Source organism: Austrofundulus limnaeus, unplaced genomic scaffold, assembly GCF_001266775.1.
Source record: "Austrofundulus limnaeus strain Quisiro unplaced genomic scaffold, Austrofundulus_limnaeus-1.0 Scaffold190, whole genome shotgun sequence".
NCBI lineage: Eukaryota > Metazoa > Chordata > Actinopteri > Cyprinodontiformes > Rivulidae > Austrofundulus > Austrofundulus limnaeus.
The window spans coordinates 369022-392904 of record NW_013952592.1 but is presented as its reverse complement, the minus strand read 5'-3'; the positions used below and the strand labels follow the sequence as shown (position 1 = coordinate 392904).

The window sequence follows — 23883 nt, the reverse complement described above, 5'->3', positions numbered from 1 at the left end:
TCTTTATGTGATGTTGAGTTGCATTTCAGTGAATAAAAAAGTGCACTATTGTCAGTTTTATGCATATTCAACACWAAGCAAACTGTATTTATACAACATCTCTCACAGATCAGAATCACAAAGTGCTTCACAGGGAGCTGTATTAAAAGCAAACCAACATAGGTGTAAAAGCACACAATACAAGTTATTGTGATTAATAAGACACTAAGTAATAACTAAAAGCTTGTCTTAAGCTGCTCCTTAAAGAAGTCAACAGAGTCAGCCTCACAGAGACACAGCGGCTGGGCGTTCCACAGGTCCCCTTGGGTTTAAACCAGGTTTTAAGAAGAGATTTGGTCCTGAAGATCAAATATTATATCCAGAAGAGTAAGGAGTCAACATTTCTATAGTATTTTGGGAGGCCTGTCCATTAAGAGCTCTAAAAGTAAAGACTGAACTTTTAAAATCAATTCTGATTTTGACAGGTGGTCAATGTAAAGAACTGGTTTGATGGTTTGATGGTTCGATTCATGGTTTGCAATGAAAATTGCCTTATATGACAATTATTTGATTGATTCTCAGATACCTGAAAGAGATGTTTGTTTGAATAATTAGGGGGTCTGTTTTTAAATAATTTATTTGATTTGAATTGGTTTCAGAAATATTGATCCGTTATATTTATGTCTTTGGATTTACCATTCTTATTAATAACTTAGCAGTTACATAGATTAGCTGGTTTGCCAAATATGCCACGATAAGCTACAATTATAAATATCAAAAATAAATATTGAGTACATAGAAAAGTGTCAGTATTCCTAAAGCTTAAAAAATAGCAGACAATTTGCCTGTGTTTTGGTTCTGTCTTTGTTAGCAAACATTAAACACCAATAATCATTGGATGTACATCAACAACAGATTAGCTTTTGGATAACAGGACTCAAAGGCATGTTATGGTTTTCCCCTATAATTAGTTTATTCTTTCTCCCCACAGGCTTGACGATGGGTTGTGTCAAGAGTAAAGAGGACAAGGGTCCAGCCCTGAAGTACCGACCTGACAACTCGAATGCCACGCAGGTCAATGCTCACCTGGGCCACTATGGACCTGAGCCTACCCTGATGGGTAATTCGCCTTCCACGAAGGCACAGAACAACAGCTACAACAGCAACGCCGCTGCCCTCACACCTTTTGGTGGAACATCTTCAGTCATGGCACCATTCGGAGGAGCCTCAACATCCTTCTCTTCAGTGGCTGTGAGCACCCCCTTCCCCAATGTGATCCCAGGTCAGTTTGTGGATTTTAAGGGTCTGTCTTAAATCAAGCCAGCTTCATGTTTGATTGCTAATGCTAGAATATATATATGTATATTTTTAATGAGGATCTAAAACAGCAAAAGGAAAAAACATGCTTATTTTAAAAGCTTCGTTGTTTTTTAATTAAACGCCAAATAAACTAATTATTAAATCATTTTGAATGCAGCTGATTGATTTGCAAACTCCAAAGAGGAGATGATCCAGCAGACATTTTCTCAGCCATGTTCAAACTTTCCATTTTGTTGTCATTATGTTTGAAACATCTTCAGAATACACTCTGCTGAACCTTTGTTATTCTCAAGATGTTACAAGCAGCAGATGTTATGCAAATTACACATTTAAAATGCCTAAGCCAAAACATCAAGGCTGCACTGAAAACCAAAATAGGCCTAAAATATGGGAAGCAATGCAGCTGGCATGGCCTCTTGTGAGCCAAAAAAAACCACTACATGCACAGAATTAATTTGCTTCTGTCATGCACATTATATTTTTTATTATTACCAACAGTAGCTTGAGTTGGGCATGTGTCTGAATTAAAATGACCCTTGGGGACATCAGGATCATTATTGATTCAAGGGGTTAATTATTCAGCAAAGACGCTGAACAAAGAGTGACCTCTGYGCATACACACCCTTGTTCAGGTCCTGCCTTGGAGATATAGCATTCTTGCTCTTATGACTTTACCATTTTACATAAATGCTTACCCTTCCCTTTAACCTAAACCTAAACCTGACTTTTTATCTTAAACCAATCAAACAAGTATTTAAGCTGATAGGGTCCAGCATCTTAGTCCCCACCAAGCTGTTGGACCTCATAAGTGTAGTGGTTTTCCTCTATGACCCCTCAGTCCATTTGTTGTGCTCCAGCAGTGTTAAATTGGCCTGAAGGGCTGCTGTAGATCTAATTTTGCTTAATTAGTTTTCCCCCACAACATGGACATCTCAAGAGTCCTGTTGTCTTTTTTTGTTTTGTCAGCTGTCAGTTCTTTTCATTATTAATAAAAAAAAGATTAAATGACATCAATGCGATTCTCTGATCTAAATTGCTATGATAACCATAGGATTTTAGAACTGTGGAAAATAATCTGCTTCCCTGAAGGGTTTAATAAAAAAAATCACAGTTGAGAGGCCTGGTTGTATTTTTAGACTAGGATCATAGGCCTCCAGGTTTAGGGTTATTGCACAAAAAAAAAAGCAAATGTGTATTCTTAGCAAAAAAACACATTTTTATTTAAAAATATAACTAAATACTGAGGATTATTTCTCTAACTTGATGGGTAAAGCTGTTTTCCTTTGTACACCATTCCAGAGGAACTGTGTGACATAATTTATTACTTTTAGTTTTGACACTGTTTTGCCCTCCTGATTCTCGGTTCTTTGTTGTTTTTAGGTGGGGTGACATTTTTTGTCGCTCTGTACGACTACGAAGCAAGGACATCAGACGATCTGTCATTCAGGAAAGGGGATCGCTTTCAGATTATCAACAACACGTGAGTACATACATGTGCTTTTACACCAAAAAACCCTGCTGCTTTGGTGTGTGCGTTCCTGATTTTATTCATGTGTGTGCATGTTCTCACGCCCTCGTACCGTGTGTTTAATCCATGGTTGGATTCAGGTCTCATATTAAGGCTGGGATCTGACTGGGTTAATGGCTTTCTTTAATGGGCCATCTGCTAAGATGCCATCATTTCTCACTCAGCGCAGACCTTTCCTGTAGTTCAGGGTGTCAGATTTGGGATTTTGTGTTAAACATAATGCATTAAACCTAAATAATACATGTATTATATTTAGAAATGTATGAAACGTGTTTAATACTGGGTCATTTTATTTATTTATTCTTCTTTTTTCAGCTTAGTATCCTCAAAAATAATACAAATATTTATCATATTAATTAAGACTAACCCAATGGAAAAATCTGAGTCACAATACTTCCATAATGTTTTTATTAACCCTACGTTATTGGAAAAGATCAATTATATAGGCTCAACACATTCATCTGTTCTGGTCCTGCACTGTATTTTTCCCCACGTGTGCAGGGCTGAGACACTTGGCAGAGCTCCAAGAGCTGAACAAATCCTGCTCTCCTCATTCATCATATGCCACATCCCATCCCACCGCTGTCTACGCTCACATGGCTTTTATAGTGATGAAAATGCCATCTGCTTTCAGGGGAGAAGTGGAGAAAGACAGATTAGATRAAAAGTTTTCCAAAATGCCACCAGACACATTTTCTCTGCATCTCGGTCCCTCTTCTCTTAATTTAAGCTCGAACATCTGCTGTTTAACTCTCTCAATTACCAGTGGGAACTACAACTCCGTCATTTTATTACAATATTGTTGGTAAATCTTTGGATATTGATATTTATAATTAATGCAGCAAATTAAATATGTGAGTGCAGTTTGTATGTAGCAGCAATTAAATCAAAGGACATTTCCCATCTTTTATTTAATAGGAAGTCTTTTGGTAAAGATGGTCTTCAATGACCTTATTCAGTAACAGTAAAAAAAATAGTCAAGTTTAATGCAAACTTTAAAAAAGTGTGTGTGCGTGTCTTCAGGAATCTTGAGTAAAAGTGTAAAATAACTCTAACATTGTAGGTAAATTTCTGAAGTAATTTAGATATTAGCATATTGCTAATAAAACTCACCTTCAGGTTTTAGTCCAAATGTTAAAGAGAAACATTACAAACATTTTATTAACATATAAACATTGCATGGATGTCTACCCCGGTACTATCTATTTTGCCCAAATAATTTGTATTGCCAGAAGGCACCCTGGCTCATTTGGTAGACCTGTTGCAAGAAGGTTGCCAGATTGAATCCCAGCTCAGGGGGACCTTTCTGGGTGGAGTTAGCTTGTTCTCTCTCTGCATATGTGGGTTTTCTCTAAGTACTCCGATTTCTTCCCACAGACCAAAAACATGACTGGTAAGCTAATTGGTAACTCTAAATTATTGTCCCTTGGTGTGAGTGAGGAGTGAATGGTTGTTTTGTTTGTCTCTATGTGAGACCCTGTGATGGACTGGAGACCTGTCCAGGGTGTACCCCACCCCTCGTACAGATTCTGCTGGATATGGACACCAGTGACCCTGAAGGAATAAACTGATTAAGATAATGGATGGTTGGTTGGTTGGTTGGTTTGTATTGGCATCAGCAATTTCCAAGAACTGTTCAGTCATCATTCAGGGTGAAACCAGAAATTTCTGCAGAAATTGTTTATTGAGACAGAAAAAAAAATTGTATAGGTCTTCTGGACGGGTTCTTCTCTAATGAAACATTTCGTCTCTCCTCCAAGAGACTTCTTCAGTCTGAGAGTTTCAGGCAAAATTCAGGCTTTTAAGCACTGCCTCCATGTGACTGATACTCACATCACATGGCTATCGTTGACACCTAATTAACACCTATTGTTAACAGGGGGTGGAGTGATGCTGGCTATAGCAGCGCTGTAGGAGGGGGACAACTGAAAAYGGAGGCCTCCACCTCTGTTTAATGATGGACGGTCTTTCTTCACAAAAATGGCGGCTTTTACTCCTCTCTCAAACCAACGTTCCTCTCTATCAAGAATGAGAACATCCTCATCTCTGAAAGAGTGACCACTGGCCTGTAAATGAGTGAAAACTGCAGAGTTCTGGCCATTAGAWKTAGCTCGTCTGTGTTGGGACATTCTTTTGAACAGTGATTGCTTTGTTTCCCCGATGTATAACTGGTCGCAGTCCTCCTGGCACTTAACAGCATATACAACATTGCTCTGTTTGTGCCGGGGCACCGGATCTTTGGGGTGAACCAGCCTTTGCCGTAATGTGTTTTGGGGTTTGAAAGCCWCTGGGACATCATGTTTAGAAAATAAACGTCTCAGTTTCTCCGAAACACCYGCAACATACGGAATAACCACTGGTTTGGGTCTGGGTTTGGGGTCTTCATTTTCACCTGAAGGTTGCATGGAATCCTGTCTGTGTTTCCTGTYTGCTTTCAGGAACGCCCAGTCAGGATAACCACACTGCTCCAGGGCCTGTCGTGTGTGTCGTGTTTATTGAGACATTTATTTACGTTTAAACTGTGCATAGCTGTTTTTTTGTTTGTTTGTTTGTTTGTTTTTTTCTCTCGTAAATGGACAGCTTTAAGTACAATTGTGCACGCTTGGCATTAAATCTGTAGTGGTTAGACCTCAGTTACTTGCTCTACATTGTAAATAATATCCATCTCCTAGCTATATTGTATTTTGACCTTTTACACTGTTCAGTCTCATGAGTTGGATTTTGCAGACTTATTTCACCTTCAGATGTTTAATTACCTAACAGATGCTATGTAAGCGAAGCAAGGAAGCTTAAAATAATTAGTTGGTGAGTTAAAGATGAATAAGTCAAGGCCAAACTCTGCCTCCATAATGATGATTTGATTCTGATGCAGCTGGATGATGTGTGAAATGACCTTGTTCATTTTTGTCTTTAAATGCTTTGCCGTCTTTCCATGAGAGTAGGTGGATTTTTTTCTTGTGCCTTTTTAGAAAAAGCTTCTCATCTTTAATATGGTTCTCTCCTTAGGGAAGGTGACTGGTGGGAGGCCCGTTCCATCAACACTGGAGAAAAAGGTTACATCCCCAGTAACTACGTAGCACCGGCCGACTCCATACAAGCTGAGGAGTAAGAATTCAAACCTTCTGTTTGTCACACTTTCTGCCAAACTCACTTTTTTATCCCTGCCTGGTTTCAAGTCCCACTCATTAGTATCTCTTAAAGTGAAAATTGATTGCTGGTGGGTAGAGAGTGGAGGGAACCGTTGGCGCTCTTATTGTTGTTCATCCGGTTTCACAAAAACATAAAGGGTCTATGATTTTACCAACACATACTAAATTCTCTTTGGGTCTCTTATTTTTTTATTTTTTACATTTGTACCAATGCTAGACACTCATCTAAAAACAAAATGTTTGAGGAAAAAAGTGCAATAACAAAACAAAAAATAAATAAATACAAATATCCAATTAAAATTTTGTTTTGCATCTTAAAAAGATAATTGACTGGTTGCAGGATTGCCTGGCGCGACAATTCAGCTCTTTCTCAACAAGACTCAACCTGTAGGAGATTCTTGAAATAGACAATGTGTTCTTTTACAATAATAAGAGTAGGCTTGTTTACAGCTTAGAGCTCCTTACTTATTTATAGAAAACATTTTTAGTGTATTTAAATAGGTAATGGAATAAGAGGTGCCTTGAGCAGAAGTGCCTTTTGAACACAACACAAAAAGTTGCACAAAGTAATTCAGTCACATGACTCTTAATTTCCCTGATAATAAAAATGATATGGATGTCAACCATTTCAGTGTGTAAGGGTTTATTCTTACACTTCTTTTAACAAGGTTATAAGAGTAATTTAATTAGCAAGGATCTCTTATTTTGGCTAAGCATTTCTTTAGTGCAAAAATGAATGGACACAAAAAGTAACTCTCAGTCATTGAATGTTGATTTGAACCATAATATGCAATCGTTTATTTTACAAATCATACAAAATTAACTAGAGTACACCTGATTGTGAACGATTAATTTCCTATAAAAGTTTTGGGACCAACAATAACAAGCTTTTATCTTCTTAATTGTTAACCACACTTAAATAGAAACACAAAYGYCAGCTTAGATGTTAAATACCAGACATTTGAGGCTGTTTATCTTAGGGTTGTTAAGGGCAAGGTTAAGAAAAAGGTTGAAGAAAGGTGTTAGCTTTTCTATACTTTATCTTAAATAATGTGGGTTTAACCAGAAGGGCGAAGCGTTCTGTGCTCAGCTTTGGTCAGACCTGGACGTCACATACAGCCAGCTTTTACCTTGAGATGATGTTCTGTCACCTGCCAGGTAGGTGGGGGCGCTGCTGGAGAATCTGTCTTTAGACCGTCGAACAGGGAACCCCAAGGCGTGCTCTTTGACTCGTTTAGCGTCCACGTCAGCAGTAACCAGAAGACAAGGCCTCGACTGTAACCCAGGTTTTGAATAAAACTTCCGTCTGGAGAGTTTCTGAAGGTGGATAAACCAGGCATTGGTTTTCCACACTGTGAGGTTTCCCTGTTAGCTGTCACAGTGACTGACGGCGGTCAGTCACCCTTTTCTCACTAGTGGACGGGCGGAAACTCTTAGTTCCTAAAAGCTTAGAGAATCTATGGTCCGCCTTCCAGAAGGTTAGATTAGAAAAAGAAATTATCAAGGAAAGTGTTAGTTTCAGAGCTCGCTGTGCCTCCTGAAACTAAAACAAAGATTATTGCTGCTGCTGTGTGGTTCAGAACAAAACATTTCATGACCTGTTTAAATTATCTGATGATCACTTATTTAAAACATAACTGAAAGAAAAATGAATTGCTTCAAGTTCAAAACATTTGCAAATATGATTCAGACAAGTAAAACATTGATATTTCATCAACTTAAACCATAAAGATTATTTTAGTTAAATAAGAATTTTTCTCACAGAAAAACCATACATAGCTGAAATCATACTGAGGGGTAAAAGAGATCTGTCCTCTCTTCTCCTGTAACTTTGATAAACATTCTCTGATTATCAAAATGTGTAATATTTTCAGTTAAGAGACTGCTAAATCAAATAAGAGAAGATTCTTCTGTTTTTATCTGATTTAGAAGGAAAGTGGCCTGGGATGGCCTAAATACAGTTCTAAGTAGAACAGAGTTTTTGTCCATTCGAAGGCCCATCAGAGGACTGAGAGTCCAAGATAGTTCCTTGATAATTTGACTCGAGGTGACCCCTACAAGTGTCACATCAGGAACACATTTCTCTTGTATTAATTAGCTCTTTGTTTATTTACTCGCCTTTTTTTCTCTTTCTGTAGATGGTACTTTGGTAAAATGGGCCGCAAAGATGCAGAACGTCTCTTATTGCTTCCAGGGAATCAACGGGGCACTTATTTGGTACGAGAGAGTGAGACAACAAAAGGTGAGAAAACAAGAGAAGATGACTGATATTTAGTTTTTTATGTGATTGCTTCAGTTCTGATTTTTATCCTTTTTTTTTGAGGAATTAAATGGTTGTTTTAGTTGGCCAAAAGCAACTGCACGAATATTCATATAAATCATTTTTTTAGGTTTCCTTGTGCATTTCTGTTTTTGTTGTTGGCAGAAGGTTTAGTTTGGATTAAAAGATAGTTGCTAAGACACAAGGAATGATAGTTTCACTTTGGTGGTGCATGACTTTCGTCCTCTCAGGGAGAGAGAAAAGAAACAAAACAAAAACATTTTTCACCTATTGCAGTTTCACTTTATATAGACCCCAACCGAATGATTGAAATATGGGGAAAAAAAGAATTAAAAGCATGATATGTCTACTTTTTAAAGAGCTGCTTTTATCAAAAAAAATTTCAACCAGATTTCTTTTTGAATTTCAAAAGGTGCTTACTCTCTGTCTTTACGTGACTGGGATGATGTGAAGGGAGACAACGTCAAACACTACAAGATCCGCAAGCTGGATAGCGGTGGATATTACATAACCACACGAGCCCAGTTTGAGACACTACAGAAACTGGTGAAACATTACACAGGTATGCAGCCCACTCACTTCTTATCAACCTGCAGGTACAGCTCAACTTACAACTTGAACAAACCCTTTAGCTCAGGGCAAATTGTTTAAATTTTTTTAGTCAGTCGCATGCACTATGATTCCTAGCTGTGTTATTTAAACATATGAGTCATTCAGGATGGTATTCTTTTTCTTATGTGGGCTTTAGAATAATAAGTAGTTTTTGCTTCCTTGTCTTCCTTTTATACAAGATCATTGTTAAAAAGCTGCTTTTCTAGTTCTGGGGAGTCGAACTCATTTGTGACCCATCAGATCGAAATGACGATTAAGTCAAATTTGGGTCAAAATGACCTAATTACATTTTCAGATTCTTGGCTTTAAAAGCTAAATTTTGAAACCTGGATCATTCTGATATCATAAGTAAATCCATATATATATGACTTAATTTGTCTTGTTGGTTACAATAATACATACATATTTGGTCCGAATCCTAATTTTGTCATTTTAATGAGGAATATTTGATGTCCTTTAAAGGAGGAAACCTCAAATTATATTTGAATATTGATTTCCCAGCTGAAAAGAAACAAAACTTTACTAGCTCACAGGGAAAATCTCAAACTTTTGTGGATGTTTTTCCTCTATCAGGTTTTTTTGTTGCTACTGCTCAAAAAAGTGCTTCAAATTTTTTTTTTTTATGATTATATTTCAGACAGTTCATTAAAATGAGAAACTGATACGGCATTTATTCATTATATTTTGACAAAATGCAATTTTTGTTAACATTTTAGACAAAACACTATTTGCCTATTTGTACCACTTTTAGACTTAATCCTCGTTTCRATGTGATGGGTCACATTTCCACAGAGGGCCACTTAATCATTAATATTGTCCTCAAAAGGTCATTTGTAATTAAATTCAGCGTTTCGTTTGCTAAGACTAAGCATTGCCAAGAAACAATAACGGAGCTCTACATAGTATTTCCTGCATAGAAACAGTGTTTTAACACGTTCTCGTAAACGACTGGCTAAATGTAAAATAAATAATACAAAAACACAATTAAAAGTAAGAGTTTTACTCACTGTTACGTTGCAGTGATTAGCGTCCATTTTCAATTCTAAACTCTCCCACATTGAGAGGGGTTTGTGGGTAAAATAATTGACTTGCATTATGAAGATGTGTTTTATGGTCACTGCTGGCTTTATAGCAGCATAAGCTTATTTTACATACATCTTTGAAGCTCTCAGTGTGCTGTAGTGGGCCGCTTTTAGCCTGTGGACCTTGATTTTGGCACGTTGTGTTTCATGGTTTTACATGTAAAGAATTATGTTTTTTAATAATCCAGGGGTGTTCAGCAGATTTTAAAATTAAATGAGTACACTCTCAGAAAAATAAGTGACATATTGTACTGTATTTATATTGCAAAATTGAAGCTACAATATAGGTAATGTATGGAAAATGTAAATACATTTTTACTTCTTCTGTAATTAGAAGGTATGATTAACTTTGTTTAATTAGCACAGACTTTAATCAATTGAATTATCAGAGAAACATTTGGAATGGTTGCTAATCTTTCAGGTGGTGGACGTCTCAGCATGTAAGCCACAAATCAAAGTAACGTCAAAACAAAAAACTACAGCTTGGGCTAGTCATACTTCAATAGTCATGTTTGATGTACATTTTTTGGCCACTATTGTTTGAAAAAGACTGAACAAGTGGGACTTTTTAGGTAGACGGTGCAAAGCTTTTGCAGTGATGAATCGTGAAAGCTTCACTCAAGTTTGCACTGAACAAATGGCATTTTGTCTCCTTTTTTTTCTTTAATGTTTTGTGTTGCTTTTGCCCAGAACACGCGGATGGRCTGTGCTACAGGCTGATCACTGTGTGTCCGACAGTGAAGCCTCAAACTCAGGGACTAGCTAAAGACGCCTGGGAGATCCCACGAGAGTCCCTGAGGCTGGAAGTCAAACTGGGGCAGGGCTGCTTCGGGGAAGTCTGGATGGGTAAGAAACCGTTTGCGCTGCACTCAAACGCTCTTTACTCTTTGCACCTAAATGAATCTGAAAAGACCACTTAAAAAGATTAGAAGAAAGTCTTGCTACCTGGAAACAAAAGTGTGTAACAACAAGGGGTAACTCAAGTCTTTTGCAGAGGACTGTAGCTCTTTATATAACCCATGAATTTAGTTTCAAAAGCAACAAAAGTTCTCTTGATTCTGTTTGAACGCCTACACAAAGACTTTTTTTTCTTTAAATAGTCTTTGAGCAAAACTTCAAAAGCCTTTTTGTTTCTGCTCTGGTATAACTTTATTTGGTCAAACTGGTGAATCTTTGAAAAACTGAGTTTCCTCCTGATCTGTGCTGAAAGATGCATTCAGTAAAACTTTATCTCCATTTATTTAGCATCTTTGTTCCCTTTCTTTTCAACAACACGTATGCTAAAACCTGCATTCTAGTGCACATATTTCACACTAAATATGTTGATAAATAAATACGACAAATCATTTTGTTGGTGTATACTTGCTCAGCCCTTAGAGCTTACATGCAGAGATAAAGCATCAGTTGTACATGATGAACTGATGTGAACACTGCATCCGTTTATATTGTAGATGTAGCCTCTTTTTGTATATTTGTATTAATGCTAAGTGAAGTTAGAAGCCCAGTCTTGCTGCCACACTGGCCCACATACTGATGGAAAGGCTGATTGCTGTTGCTTCTATCTCACGCGCATAGAGCTCAGCAATCACAGGTCACTTCCAACGCTTCGTCCCCCGCCCCTACATGTGAGACAGCGGGCCTCTGAGTGAACACCACGCTCTTCTTTTATCGCTCAGTCGCTCGTTAAGGCTGGCCTGCAGCAAGCCTTGACCTGCAAGCCTCCGCTGTGTAATCCCAGGAATCCCTCTCCGCCGCCTCTCACTGCACTGCGTTCAGGATGATTTCCTGCTCTGCTCTGATTTTATTTATTTATTTTATTTTTTAACTACAGATCCTTTCTGCTCACGTGTCTTGGGACGTTTAGTTCTTAGATGTGCGTTTCATTGTTTTGGCTTGAGCGTCTTCTTAATTCAACGCACCGTGCTCATTATTAGATGCTGTCATTGTCCTACTTTGGCCTTCAGCTTGTGTATGCGCATGCAGAGTTTGTTCAGTGTGATTCATTCATGAAGGTCAGCCTTTTGACGGCAGCAGCAAATCTCCTGCCTCGGCTCATTGTATGTAAGCAGGGCGTGATTAAGTGGCTTCCAACCAGGAAGTGCCTGAATATTTAAGCTGTTGTATTCTTTTTTTCTCTCTCTGTGCTGCACTGTACTTATGAGAGCACTGACACATATCAGCAACATGATGGTTGATAATAGAGTTGGGTGATATTGGCAAAAAAATAAATAAAAATAATCACGATGTAATAATTGATATGACTATTAATCCCCTGGAGAATCTGGACCCCAGCATGTTCTAGTCACATGACTGATTTAAATCATTCTTGTGGGAAAGCCAGGCACTTTTTAAGAATTTGTTCCAATCTGTTTCAAAGTACAGACTTCAAGCTTTACATCAGTTTTTAACTTGTGTTTATAGACCAAGTAAAATCAGAGTTATGACAAATGATTTATACTTTCTTTTTTTTTAATATTCGTCATATTTGAAGTACTTTGCAGCGAAAGACGGACGGATTCATGAAAAAAAAMCACCTCAATCCACCCCCTGATTTCACCCTCACCCTGCCAAACTAACATGAAAGCACCAAACTCCTTTCTGACTGACGCCTGAAATTATTTGACAAGTGTCAAAACATCTACAGGAAGAAGAAAAAAGAAGTGAAAGCTGAATTCAGTTTGGTGGCAATAGCAAAATGGAGAGATCAGGACTGAGTAATGAGCTTTAACAGATTTATCATATTTAGTGCGCTTAGATTATATATTTAGGGTGTGTTTTAGTCTGTTTAGTTTAGACTATTTTAGTGCCTTTGTGTCAAAATGATTGTGTGATATTTGAACATGGAGCTACAGCTGATTGAGGTGGAAATGCGATGCAAGCTCAGGACAGATAGACCGCGTGGCATTAATCATATTAATTGCCAAGTGCCAAATAACAACAATCAAATGTTTTCTGATGAATACATGTTGTGATTTCTTCCCAACTCTAGTTGAAATTTGCAGTTTTTGTCTCTTGAAATCAAGTACAAAATCTTGAATTATTGCAGTGTGTGCAGCATTTTTATTTCAAGTGTCTTAAATATAATTCTGCTGCATTAGATGTTTTTCTTTTGTTGTGTTATTCAGGCACATGGAACGGTACTACTAAAGTGGCGATTAAGACACTGAAACCAGGCACCATGTCTCCAGAGGCCTTCCTGGAGGAGGCTCAGATCATGAAGAAACTACGACATGACAAACTGGTTCCTCTGTACGCAGTGGTGTCCGAAGAGCCTATTTACATCGTTACTGAGTTTATGGGCAAAGGTAAGCACRGTTCAAAGTCCCAAACCTGAGGTGACGTGGACGTGTATGCAAAGGCAGACTCCCACACTCACCACATTCATAAATCTTTTATATGTTTGTAAATCAGTCATTTCAGTGACTTTACATTTAGATTTTAACACTTTATCGCCACTCTTCACTCAACTTTTTCTTTGTCTCAAACATATTTTTCTCTTTTTGTATCACTTGTACATCTTTATGCTAACGTCTTCTACATTTCATGCTTCTTAGTCAGGTCTGATTTAAGATTTTACAAGTTAAAGCTTTAAAAAAATGCTTTGAAAATCAATTTGTGCAAAGAAAAATTCTAGTTGCTTCCAAGTAGGTTTGTTATAACGTCATGACGCTTAACTCTCAGGCCAACCCCTGCTCCGTGCTTTTGTGTGGCCTCCACATTCTGCACACTCGGGTGTGTTGATTCGGCCTGACGGGAGTCTTTATTTTTTAACCCTGACAGGTAGTTTGTTGGACTTTCTGAAAGAGGGAGATGGAAAGTATCTGAAGCTGCCGCAGCTGGTGGACATGGCCTCACAGGTAGGAACACAACAGAAACAACAACAAAGGTGCAGCATTTGTCTCGTACCTACCAAGCTGCTGTGTTATCGCCGTCTTTCTGAGCAGCACAACTAAAGTTCTGTTTGAGCATGTTTACTGCCAGGTGTGTCAGATACTGAGGCAATAAGGGTTTCTGTTTGTTCTGCATCAGGTGGCATATTTATTTGATAGCTATCCACACGTATTTCTTCTTCTTTTCCGTCACCTAACTGCCTGTAGCACTTCCACAGGTCTCGCCAGAGGCCCCAAGCTTGCAAGTTTAGTCACCTACTACGATCTGTTCTTAATGCGGCTCTCAACGCTCCTGTCTCCGCTCAGCAGAGTAGAAAAGTCTTTGAGAAATCGCTTTGACACTGACTGAAAGCAGAGACGCCTCAGAGGAAGCCTCTGCCTGTGCAAGATGGTTTTACGGCTGTGTTTGAAAGTTTCGTAATTGCTCAGTGCTGCAGGCTCATGTTGTCCCTTTATACTTTGTGCTGCCTAATCTGAGCTCAGTGAAATGTTACTAAAATAACGACATTGACTATTGACATAATTATCGTACTTTCTGAAATATAAGTCGCTCCGGACTATAAGTTGCATCAGTAAAAAAATGAGACATGAAACGGGGAAAAAAACCTACATAAGTTTCTTTTGACTAAAAGTCATTTCAGAATATTTATTTAATACAATAACTCACAGAACATACCTCCTGAGATGCCGAATAGCCTTATTAACTTAGACAGATGAGAGTCGTTTGCAACGACTATTGTTTTTCCACGACTTCAACTGAACAACCACAGCGAGCTACCAAAAAAAGTTACCAACAATGACAGACTAAAATTAGCTACCATTAGCTTACTGTCCTCAGTCATTCTGCCCTCTTGTTGTTAATGTCATATTGCTAGATGGTCCCAGTACAGTCTTCGGTACTTTTCCTTCAAGTATGGCGTAGTCCGTTATTGTTGTTGCAAATAAAACGAAATGAAGTTTGCATGTTTGAAATATTTTGAACCCCGTCCACATCGAGGCGGCTCTCTGCTTGACACAAACACAGCCCGTGCCGGGCCAGGCCTTACGATGCATTCCATCAAGCAAGTTACCTGGACGTTCACCAGTCTCATTCTACATCATGCGATTAGCTTTCTTCATTTTCTTCAGTGCTGTAAAAAGTATCCTCTGCTTTTTGCCAGTCCCTCACAAGTTACTCATTCACTCCGAACTTTCTTGCTTCTCATTTTCTTTTTGACCGATACAGGAACATCTAGTTGTCACTAACCTAGAGTGTCCTCTAAAGTTTACTCCCAAATTAATGTCTGTCAATATGACTATTATTTAACATATCAGTCAAAATATGTGTCATAAGTTGCTTCAGAGTGTAGGTCAAACTATGAAAAGAGGTGCGACTTATAGTCCAGATAATGACTGTAAATTTGTTTACATTCCAATATCATTTGTATGATTGACCCCCTCCTYCCTCCTTGTGTGCTCCTGTCTCAGATTGCAGATGGCATGGCCTTCATCGAGAGGATGAACTACATCCACAGAGACCTGAGAGCCGCCAACATCCTGGTGGCTGACAACCTGGTTTGTAAAATCGCTGACTTTGGTTTGGCTCGACTCATTGAGGACAACGAGTACACGGCACGGCAAGGTGTGTGTTCGAATCTGAACACAACATGTAGGAAAATCTGCACAAAACAACAACAACAAAAAATCTTTATCATTTACCTCTGGACCATCAGACTGTTAATATAAATGCTCTGAGGCTGAAGGCTGAAAAAACAAGAAAACATAAATAAACAGCTTGAATTTTCTGTAAAACTTACTTTTCTATAAAACTATTTTTTTCTATTTCACTTTTTTACATGTCTATACATTTTACCTTTTATTAATTTTTTTTTTCTTTAACACTTAGGAGCTAAATTCCCCATCAAGTGGACAGCCCCTGAAGCTGCATTATACGGTCGCTTTACTATCAAATCAGACGTCTGGTCATTTGGGATACTACTGACAGAGCTGGTGACCAAGGGCAGAGTACCTTATCCAGGTAATGACACCCTATAAACACACAAGAAAAAAATATCAAAAACTATAATATTTTTTAGTCAAACCATCCTAAATAAATTGGTTAGCCTCACAGTTTTTCTTTATTTGATCAACTGTCAATTAAAGGGTTTTAATATCTCAGCTGTGTGGATCAGTTTAGAAATAGATTTAACTGATGGGAGCATTCCTGGTGTCCTGTGACATGTCCGCTCAGGGGAAAGTCCCGTCATGATCTCCTCATCAAAATCTGCCTCCTCATGTCGCTGAAGCGAAGCCAATTTGCATTTGTGCGTCTTGTGTTCTTCTGTCACAAACTCACGATGCAGCTGATTCAGCCACTGGGTCTGTGCGCAGGGCCATCTGGCTCTGGTGGCCTTCTTGGTTCCGGTGCAGAATTCTTCAATTTGGATAATTTAGTTTTAATTAATTTTCTGGGCAAGGTTCCGTATGTAGAGTTGTTTCTCTTCAGATACGCATGCCTCAGTTGTTGCTGTCCATTTTCCGTGTTTATCAGTGGCAACATGTGGACAGGAGAAACCAGACATCTGCACATGAATGCATTTTGTTGSGTTTGTTATGGTTTATGTGCATAGAGTTCGTTAAACACGGTCAGATTTATAACTRTTTAAGATGCAAGACGTAAATCATTTTAGCACCACAGCATCCGACATACCAGCGTGCCACAGTATCCGAGTCTCAGCAGCTGCTCCAGATCCAGCCTCTCTGTTTGAGTGTGAGATAATCTGATCCCAGCTCTCCCATAGAGACATGAAAGAGGGGGGGTCATGTCTGTAACCATGCCACCGACTTGATGTCATAACCTCTTTTAGCCGCAGTTCAGCTCCCAGATGAGTCGTCTCTGTGCCGTGTCGCAGGGTTCAGCATCAGTGTCTTCCTGTCTTGGAAAGGAAGCCACGACTCGAGGATGAAGCCGCCCTGATTGGTATTCTATCAGAAACCAGAGGATGTTAACCACTCTGCGCTGTTAGAACACCGGCATGTTGTCTTGGACATTTATTATTATATCAGCTCTAAAAACTGACCGTACCTCTCACAGGAAACAAAAAAACAAACTTTGAGTTATGTTTCTGAGGTATTTGAAAAGGCAGGTGACATCAWTATTTTGTAATATGAATGTATTTTTGGAAATATAACATTAATAACATATTGTCAAAAGAAGTTGCTAAATAAAACACTGCTGAGATATGCTCGTGATGCAACAGGAAGTGATGTCAAAGGGGAATGTCTGAATGTGAGCAGATCATTACTAAAGTGGCTAACAAAACGTTCTTGGAGAAGAGGTTTTTTGATATTATTTTTATCAGAGATGAAGAGTCATAGTTCAAAGACTTTTGTTTCAGTAAACAAAGATCAGTTTTTTTAAGAGTTCCCCTTTGATGTCACTTCCTGTTTCACTTTGGCTGAGCGAAGTTCAAAAGATAATATGCCAGTTRTGTGACAAAATGGGTAAAATCAAGTGTTTTATGCCAAGTTTCTTAAAAATATAAAGATGTTTTCTTTGACTTTTTGTATTTAAAGGTTGTGCATCACAGGCACTTAAACAATGGTTCCTGTGGCATTTTAAAGGGACAATTAGGCAAAGTTTTTCATTTTCAAACTTCAACAAGTAGAGCTAGTTCTGAATAAAAACACTAGCGTGTTGCTGCTTTTTTATTTGGATTTTTTTAAAATAAGAATAATAATGCATTTTATTTGTTAGCGATTTTCAAGACACCCAAGGACACTTTACTGCATTAAAAACAAAATTAAACAATATAAGATGTCAATAAAAACACACAAACTATAAATTAAAAGAAGAAATGTTAGAAGATATTCTATTCTTTAACAGTTCATTTATACTTCAGTCTTTAGCATATATTTCAATCATTTGAGTTCTAATGATTTCCTCTGGTGTCACAAGCTTTTTAGCATTTTATGTAGCAACCACAACAGTTATGATTAGTGCTAATCAAAAGTAGAGAAATTACACATCTTGATATATTCCACTGGTTAATGTTGTTTCCAGCCTGTAGTATTTTTTTACTCTGTTGGAACATATACCTGCATTCCAGTTTATCCAAACTTTTGACCTAAAGAAGTGTTTTGATGTTTTTTCTATGGACTACTGGCAACAGATGTTTTGAGATTTGCATGGTTCCTGCAGATTTTTAGTCACTCTGGGATCTGGACTCATAATCTGGAGCTTTTTGTTTTTGTCTCGTTTTTTTTTTTTCTTAAACATGTTTTTACTAAAATGTGGTTTCAGTGGCTGGAAAATGTAATTCTGATTCTTAAACTAAGCACCTAGAATGTCAAATACTTATTGATTTAACCTTACAAATACAAAAGATATATATAGTATTTGTCAGTTTGTTTATATTATGCGTCTGTTTTTTTGAAGGTATGGTGAATCGAGAAGTACTTGAGCAGGTGGAACGAGGTTACCGGATGCCCTGCCCCCAGGGCTGCCCCGAGTCCCTCCACGAGATGATGAAACAGTGCTGGAAGAAGGAGCCAGACGAAAGACCGACCTTTGAATACATCCAGTCCTTCCTAGAAGACTACTTCACAGCCACGGAGCCACAGTACCAACCTGGAGACAATCTCTAGTCTAAAGCAATTTAGGATGAACTCTTGCACACCGAGGTAGAGCTCAAAACACGGGACAGAGTTTTAATTTAAAAAAAAAGGTTATATAAATTAGTTTGCAATGACACTAACAGTACGTGGAGATGTTTGTCCTGTAAGATGGGTGCCTCCATCTAAAGCACCACAACACTGTGATTAAAGAGTGGGATTTCAAAATAAGCAAATGCAGACATGTTTTTATTCCATCCCCTTTTTTTAAGGTTTTAAATAATTTCCCCCCTTTTTTCTCAATTTCCATTTTTTTTAAATTTAAATTCAAACAAATCTTTTAATATGAATTCAGACTATTATATATGTACATGAGTTTGGCGTGAACATGTAGGTTGATGATGTGTTTCAGCGACCAATAACTGTGGTTAAAGCTGTTGAGTATGTGCTGAGACTGTTAGGTGTGTGTAAAGGAATAAAGGTCTGCTGTGTGAATGCAAGAATGTACGGAGAGAACCGAGTAGATGTACATACAGTTTGTATAAAAAATGTATTTTTTAGTGGGTGGATGACCGAGAATAAGACGCGTTTTATATAATTGTTTTTAATGAATGAAAAACATCCGTTTTATTTTGCCTTTTTTTTTTTTCTTTTCATTTAACCTGGGACTTGAAAACAAAAAGCAGCATTTTGATAAATTACCACATTTTTCTAATTTTTTTTATTGAATGTCTAAAAATGGACGTTTTAGCTGTGCAATTAAAAAAAAGTCTGTCAAAAAAAATCTTGATGCACAACTGTGATTTTTATGAACTAGTAAAAAAAATAAAAATAAATCTTGTACGCAGWAGGTTTAAAACAACTTTTTCTCCCSATTAGCAAAATATCAACTTTCATCAACTAAACAAACCTGTGATGTCTCCTGTTCTGCTGGTGGTTGAGGAAAGGTTTAATGTTAAAACTAGAACTTTACAAAACAACTGTTTAATTCTTTTTTTTTCCTTTTTATGACCTGCACCAACAACAATACTCTGATACTTGTGATTTTCTTAATATTATAGGTGTTTGATTACTTCCTGAAAGTTTGAACTAAAACCAGAGAGACAAAACATTGGTTGAGGCACAGCTTTAGTTTTATCTTTACAAAACTGCAAATCTAAAAATTCTAAGAGGTACCTTTTTAAATACTTGCATATTTTTATGTCAAAGTCAGAGAAATGAGGCATATGAAAGCTGTAAAGATGTGAACTTTTTTTCTTTTATTTCTGTGCATTATGATCAGTTATTGAAGACTGGAACTTGAGCAATGGGAGACATAAATAATTAAAGTAATGAGAGCTAATATGATTTTTGTACAAAACAAAATAAAAGCATAAAACAAATGTTTCCTGCAGTTTGTGTTTTAATTACCATATATCCTGGGTTTTACAATGTATACAATTTAACAGGAAAGAAGTACATTTACCGTACTTTTCTGTACATTCAGTAATAGTTGTTACAGATGTTGACTAGTTGTATTTTAGCAAAATGATGCCTAATAAACAGACAGTAGTTTTATTTATAAAGTGCTGTAAGTAGAGAAGATGAAGATAATATTTTATTCGTCCTCAATCCTGTAGAGAAGAAGGAAAAAAACATTTTAGAAGAAATTTTTTCTATAGCCTGGGTTCCAATGATGACATGTTTTTTTTTTTTTTAATATTTATTTATTTTCGTCTGTAAACCTCACCTGACCATGTCCTTATACTTCTCCAGAGCTTCCTGGATAACGTACTGGATGAAGGCTGGGTCCTGCAGCTCCATCTCCCCAGGAATGGTGAGGATGAGAGGGGGAGAGTTTAAAACCTTTACCTCCACCTTGGTCTCAGCAGATGATAGGTTCTGTTCATCGTGACTCTCTGGCGCCACCTGGTGGGGAAAGTGAAGGGACAAAATATTTCCCTGCACTAAGTAAAGTAAATTTTCACAGCTTTTAATTTCCCTTCATTGTAAGTCATTTGACTTAATAAACTGTACAGTGTCTATTGTGTAAACCCTGATTTAGCATTTCTGTTTCCTTTTATTTTTAGCATGTTTTTGGAAATGGGTATGAATTTTTTGTGACTATTATAAGTTTCAAAATATTCAACTTTTTTATTTTTTATTTTTTTACAATTATCTTCCTCACCTGCATTAGGATTGCTTCATTTTTTTGTTTTTTATTTATTTATTTTATCTGCTTTCAATGCTTTTTGGCCTTCTGTGACTTTTTAACTTCTAGCTTTTTGCTACCTTTAGCTGTATGTTTGATACTTTAATCTTCTATTTGTGGTTTATTACTTTTAGTTAGGATCCTGCTTCTTTTAGTTTTAACAACTTAGTTTCATCTGGTTTAACAAACTGCCACAAAGTCATTCAACATTTACGTTTTTTAAGGGAAATATTTGACTCATTTTCCCATTATCTCTTCTGATCCTCCAGCTTGCTCCTGCTCACCGTTGTGATGCGGAAGATATTTTGTGGAGCACTGTCGTTGCTCACAGCCTGAGCCACCCAGCTGAACTCAGCTGCCATGGTGCTCAGCCACTGGACCGTTTCGTCGGCGTGGCGTTGGACAATGGACAGGACCTCGTCGTACTGCTCCTTGGACACGTCCAGCAGCTGGGAAATTTCATCCAGCTCTACGTGCAGCTCCCGAACGCTGGGGCATTCTGGGGAAGGAGAGGGCGAGCTACAGACCTGTGAGATATTAGCAGACACAAAGTGGAGACGGTGATGCTTCACCTGTGAGCAGAGCSCCCTGGCAGGCCTCACACTTATTCTGCAGCTGCCAGCACTCGGACGTCTGTCTGCGGAGATCTCTGCACAACTTCCTGTTCAGCAGGAAGCGAGGTAAGTTCTCCCTTTCTGCACCAAAAGAGAAATTAACAATTAGATTTGTGAGGTGTGATTTCCAATGTGATTCCAACAAGGTGCAAGGGCCTGCGCTACCTTTCTTTTTGTCCGTTTCCACTGTCTGATGGAGGTCATCAAACACCTGGGTCACCACAGCTCCAAACTCCTCCACCACACTTTTGCCAAAGTCAAAGAAGGACTCCAGCACCTCCTCCAGGCCCACTCCCTGCAGGAAGCCTGAGTCCCGGCTGGGGTCGAAGGGATCAGTAGTGACCTCCTCTGTCAGGAGTTCGGGGGCGTTCAGGAAAGCTCTMTGGAGAACTTTGTCGAGCTTGCTGCTCATCCTGGAAGCCAGGGCGACGCTGCGGTTCACCAGAGAGCCCACCCTGCTCATCACTCGGTTAAAAGAATCCTCAATTCGAACCACGTCCGTCTCCGGCTCATTTGGCTCTTGGTTTACCAGGATGTCCCCTGCTTTCATGGGGGGCTCTCGRGGTCCAAAGCGCCTGGAGACTCTTTGGAAAAAGTTTTCCACCTGTAATGCAAATACAGCAGGTTTTGAAAGCTGTCTTTGTGTTTGGAAGCGTGGGGAGCTGCAGGTGACAGATCATCACATTACCATCATCTCTCCTTTCAACTACGTGGGAAGTTTTTTTTAATACCTTAGCTTGGAAAGAAGCAAAGCCCCTTCGGCAGGTGGAGGTGTAGAAGGTTTTACATGCATCCTCCAGACAGGGTCTGCATTCCTCCCACTCTGACTGCAGGGAGTCTTTGCACTGCTCCTCTGCCTCCTCGAGMTTTTCGCTCACCTCCTTCGCCAGCTGAGCTGCCCCCTGGCGGGAYAAAAGGAGCTCTTCATCATTAGATTTAAACTTTTTTTCCCCACATTCACAGGTGAGTTAGCRTTGGTCTTACCCTCCTCTTGTCACCGCTGCGTTTCAAAGAATCCATGAGGTGCTTGTGCTTCTGCCCGTTCCTCCACATCACCTCCTTCATCTGCTTCACCCCATACAGAGCTCTCCTCAGCTCCTCGTTCACCAGTTTCTCGCCATCTTCTGACAGCTCTGAGAGCACAGACGGAAACACCCCGCCTCATTGTCTTATAGTTGGACCGCAAACAAAGAACTGAAATATGTTTCAACGTAAAGCCGTGCCGTGTGGGATTTCGCTCAACTCACGTGTCAGGATGTCCTCTGAGGCACCTTTCATCTGGTCCTCAGGAGCAGAGCTGAGGCCACCTGCTGTCGCCACGACAAGCACCAAACTGAGCAGGAGCTTCATTCTCAGACTCAGTGTTTGATGAGAGAAGAATCACTCTGAAACAACACAGTATTGTGATTGACTCAAACACAAATTCATACAGCAAATCCTGGTTACTGACGTAAACAAATTCAAATTAAAGTCAGAACATCTCTTAAAAAATGCTCAGTATCCTACCCTGAYACGTCAGAGATTTAAACTGATCACTTTATGCTGAGATCGGACAGCGTTACATCAGCAGCTGATGAATATAGAACTAAAYACTGTTCGATCTGATCCAAACAGGTAAAACGATTTGCGTAAGAGTCACCATCAAAAACAGTTGTCGTATGGAGTTCTTCCACTTGGTGGTGCTGCCTATCTATTTACAACACTGCACTCCTTTCTTTTACTTGAAATGAAGTTGGTTTGAATGAAAATTTCATAAACAAGCACTTTTTATGCTGTTTGAGTTTCTGTCACAGTAATAAAAACAGAATGAGCGACCTGTTTATTTTCGCTCATTAAGAAGCTTCAATCCTAAATAGTTTACCTCGTGACTTTTGTCTCTTTTCTCCGTGTCTGACCGTTTATTCATTCAGCTGATTTTATTTTTTTGTGAGTCTCACCACAAAGAGACCAGCAGCAGCTATGAGAGCTCTGAATAAATGACATCATGGGGTTCATCTCTGCTGGGAGGACTTGTTTATGTCTGGGCCATCTGCTGTGCCAGCAGGCTGAGTCCCGTCACAAATGAACAACAACAACAACAACAACAACAAAGAAGAAGAAGAAGAAACAATGAAGGATTCTAATATACTTGTCAGTTTACTCCAGCAGCTGAACCTGCCTGAGAACTTATATAAGTTGGCATCCAGTACAGATTTACTGTACATGAGGATGTACCCACTTATCTGATGGGTTTAAGTAGRTTGTAAATCTGTTTGTTTTTTAATCTGGCTGGCATTATACTTGTTTTTGTTTATATTAACATTTATACACTCATGTAAACTGGCTACAGTGATAGACAAGTGTATGATTTAAATATAAGTATCAAAAATGATTAAACTGACAATGTGGAACTACAAAATAAAGCAAAAACGACACTTTGAAGGAGCAAATTAGGGCTTAAAAGTCGAGACTGAAGCAGAATATTAAATTCAGATGATTTAAATGACAGACTGTCACTAATATAAAAGAGAGGGGGGAAAACAACAGAACCTTTGAAACTCACCAGCAGAGGGATGAAGAAACCTCCTTGTCTTCAGACATAAACAAAGTTCTCTGTTCGAACAGAGCTCTTCAGGTTATCTTGACCTGCTTGGGTTCTATTTGC

At 38.5% G+C, this 23883-nt stretch overlaps 2 protein-coding genes across 2 annotated transcripts in view; one reads left to right on the top strand and one right to left on the bottom strand.

Annotated features, from left to right (window-relative positions):
- yes1 (YES proto-oncogene 1, Src family tyrosine kinase) overlaps nucleotides 1–19816 on the top strand; it is a 26565-nt gene extending 6749 nt beyond the window's left edge. The window contains exons 2-12 of the mRNA XM_014018344.1: nucleotides 971–1261; nucleotides 2680–2779; nucleotides 5834–5932; nucleotides 8115–8218; nucleotides 8670–8819; nucleotides 10642–10797; nucleotides 13077–13256; nucleotides 13732–13808; nucleotides 15309–15462; nucleotides 15727–15858; nucleotides 18259–19816. Coding sequence (XP_013873798.1) covers nucleotides 979–1261; nucleotides 2680–2779; nucleotides 5834–5932; nucleotides 8115–8218; nucleotides 8670–8819; nucleotides 10642–10797; nucleotides 13077–13256; nucleotides 13732–13808; nucleotides 15309–15462; nucleotides 15727–15858; nucleotides 18259–18467 — 1644 coding nt within the window. The 5' untranslated portion in view covers nucleotides 971–978 and the 3' untranslated portion in view covers nucleotides 18468–19816. The remainder of the gene's footprint in view (nucleotides 1–970; nucleotides 1262–2679; nucleotides 2780–5833; nucleotides 5933–8114; nucleotides 8219–8669; nucleotides 8820–10641; nucleotides 10798–13076; nucleotides 13257–13731; nucleotides 13809–15308; nucleotides 15463–15726; nucleotides 15859–18258) is intronic.
- On the bottom strand, nucleotides 19612–23883 carry clul1 (clusterin-like 1 (retinal)). Its single transcript, XM_014018345.1, has 9 exons — nucleotides 23782–23883; nucleotides 22487–22624; nucleotides 22224–22372; nucleotides 21971–22141; nucleotides 21405–21843; nucleotides 21198–21320; nucleotides 20910–21124; nucleotides 20164–20342; nucleotides 19612–20047 (listed from the first exon to the last, which is right to left on the bottom strand). Exons 2-9 carry the CDS (start codon nucleotides 22587–22589, stop codon nucleotides 20032–20034), a joined length of 1395 nt encoding a protein of 464 aa, XP_013873799.1. The 5' UTR covers nucleotides 22590–22624; nucleotides 23782–23883; the 3' UTR covers nucleotides 19612–20031.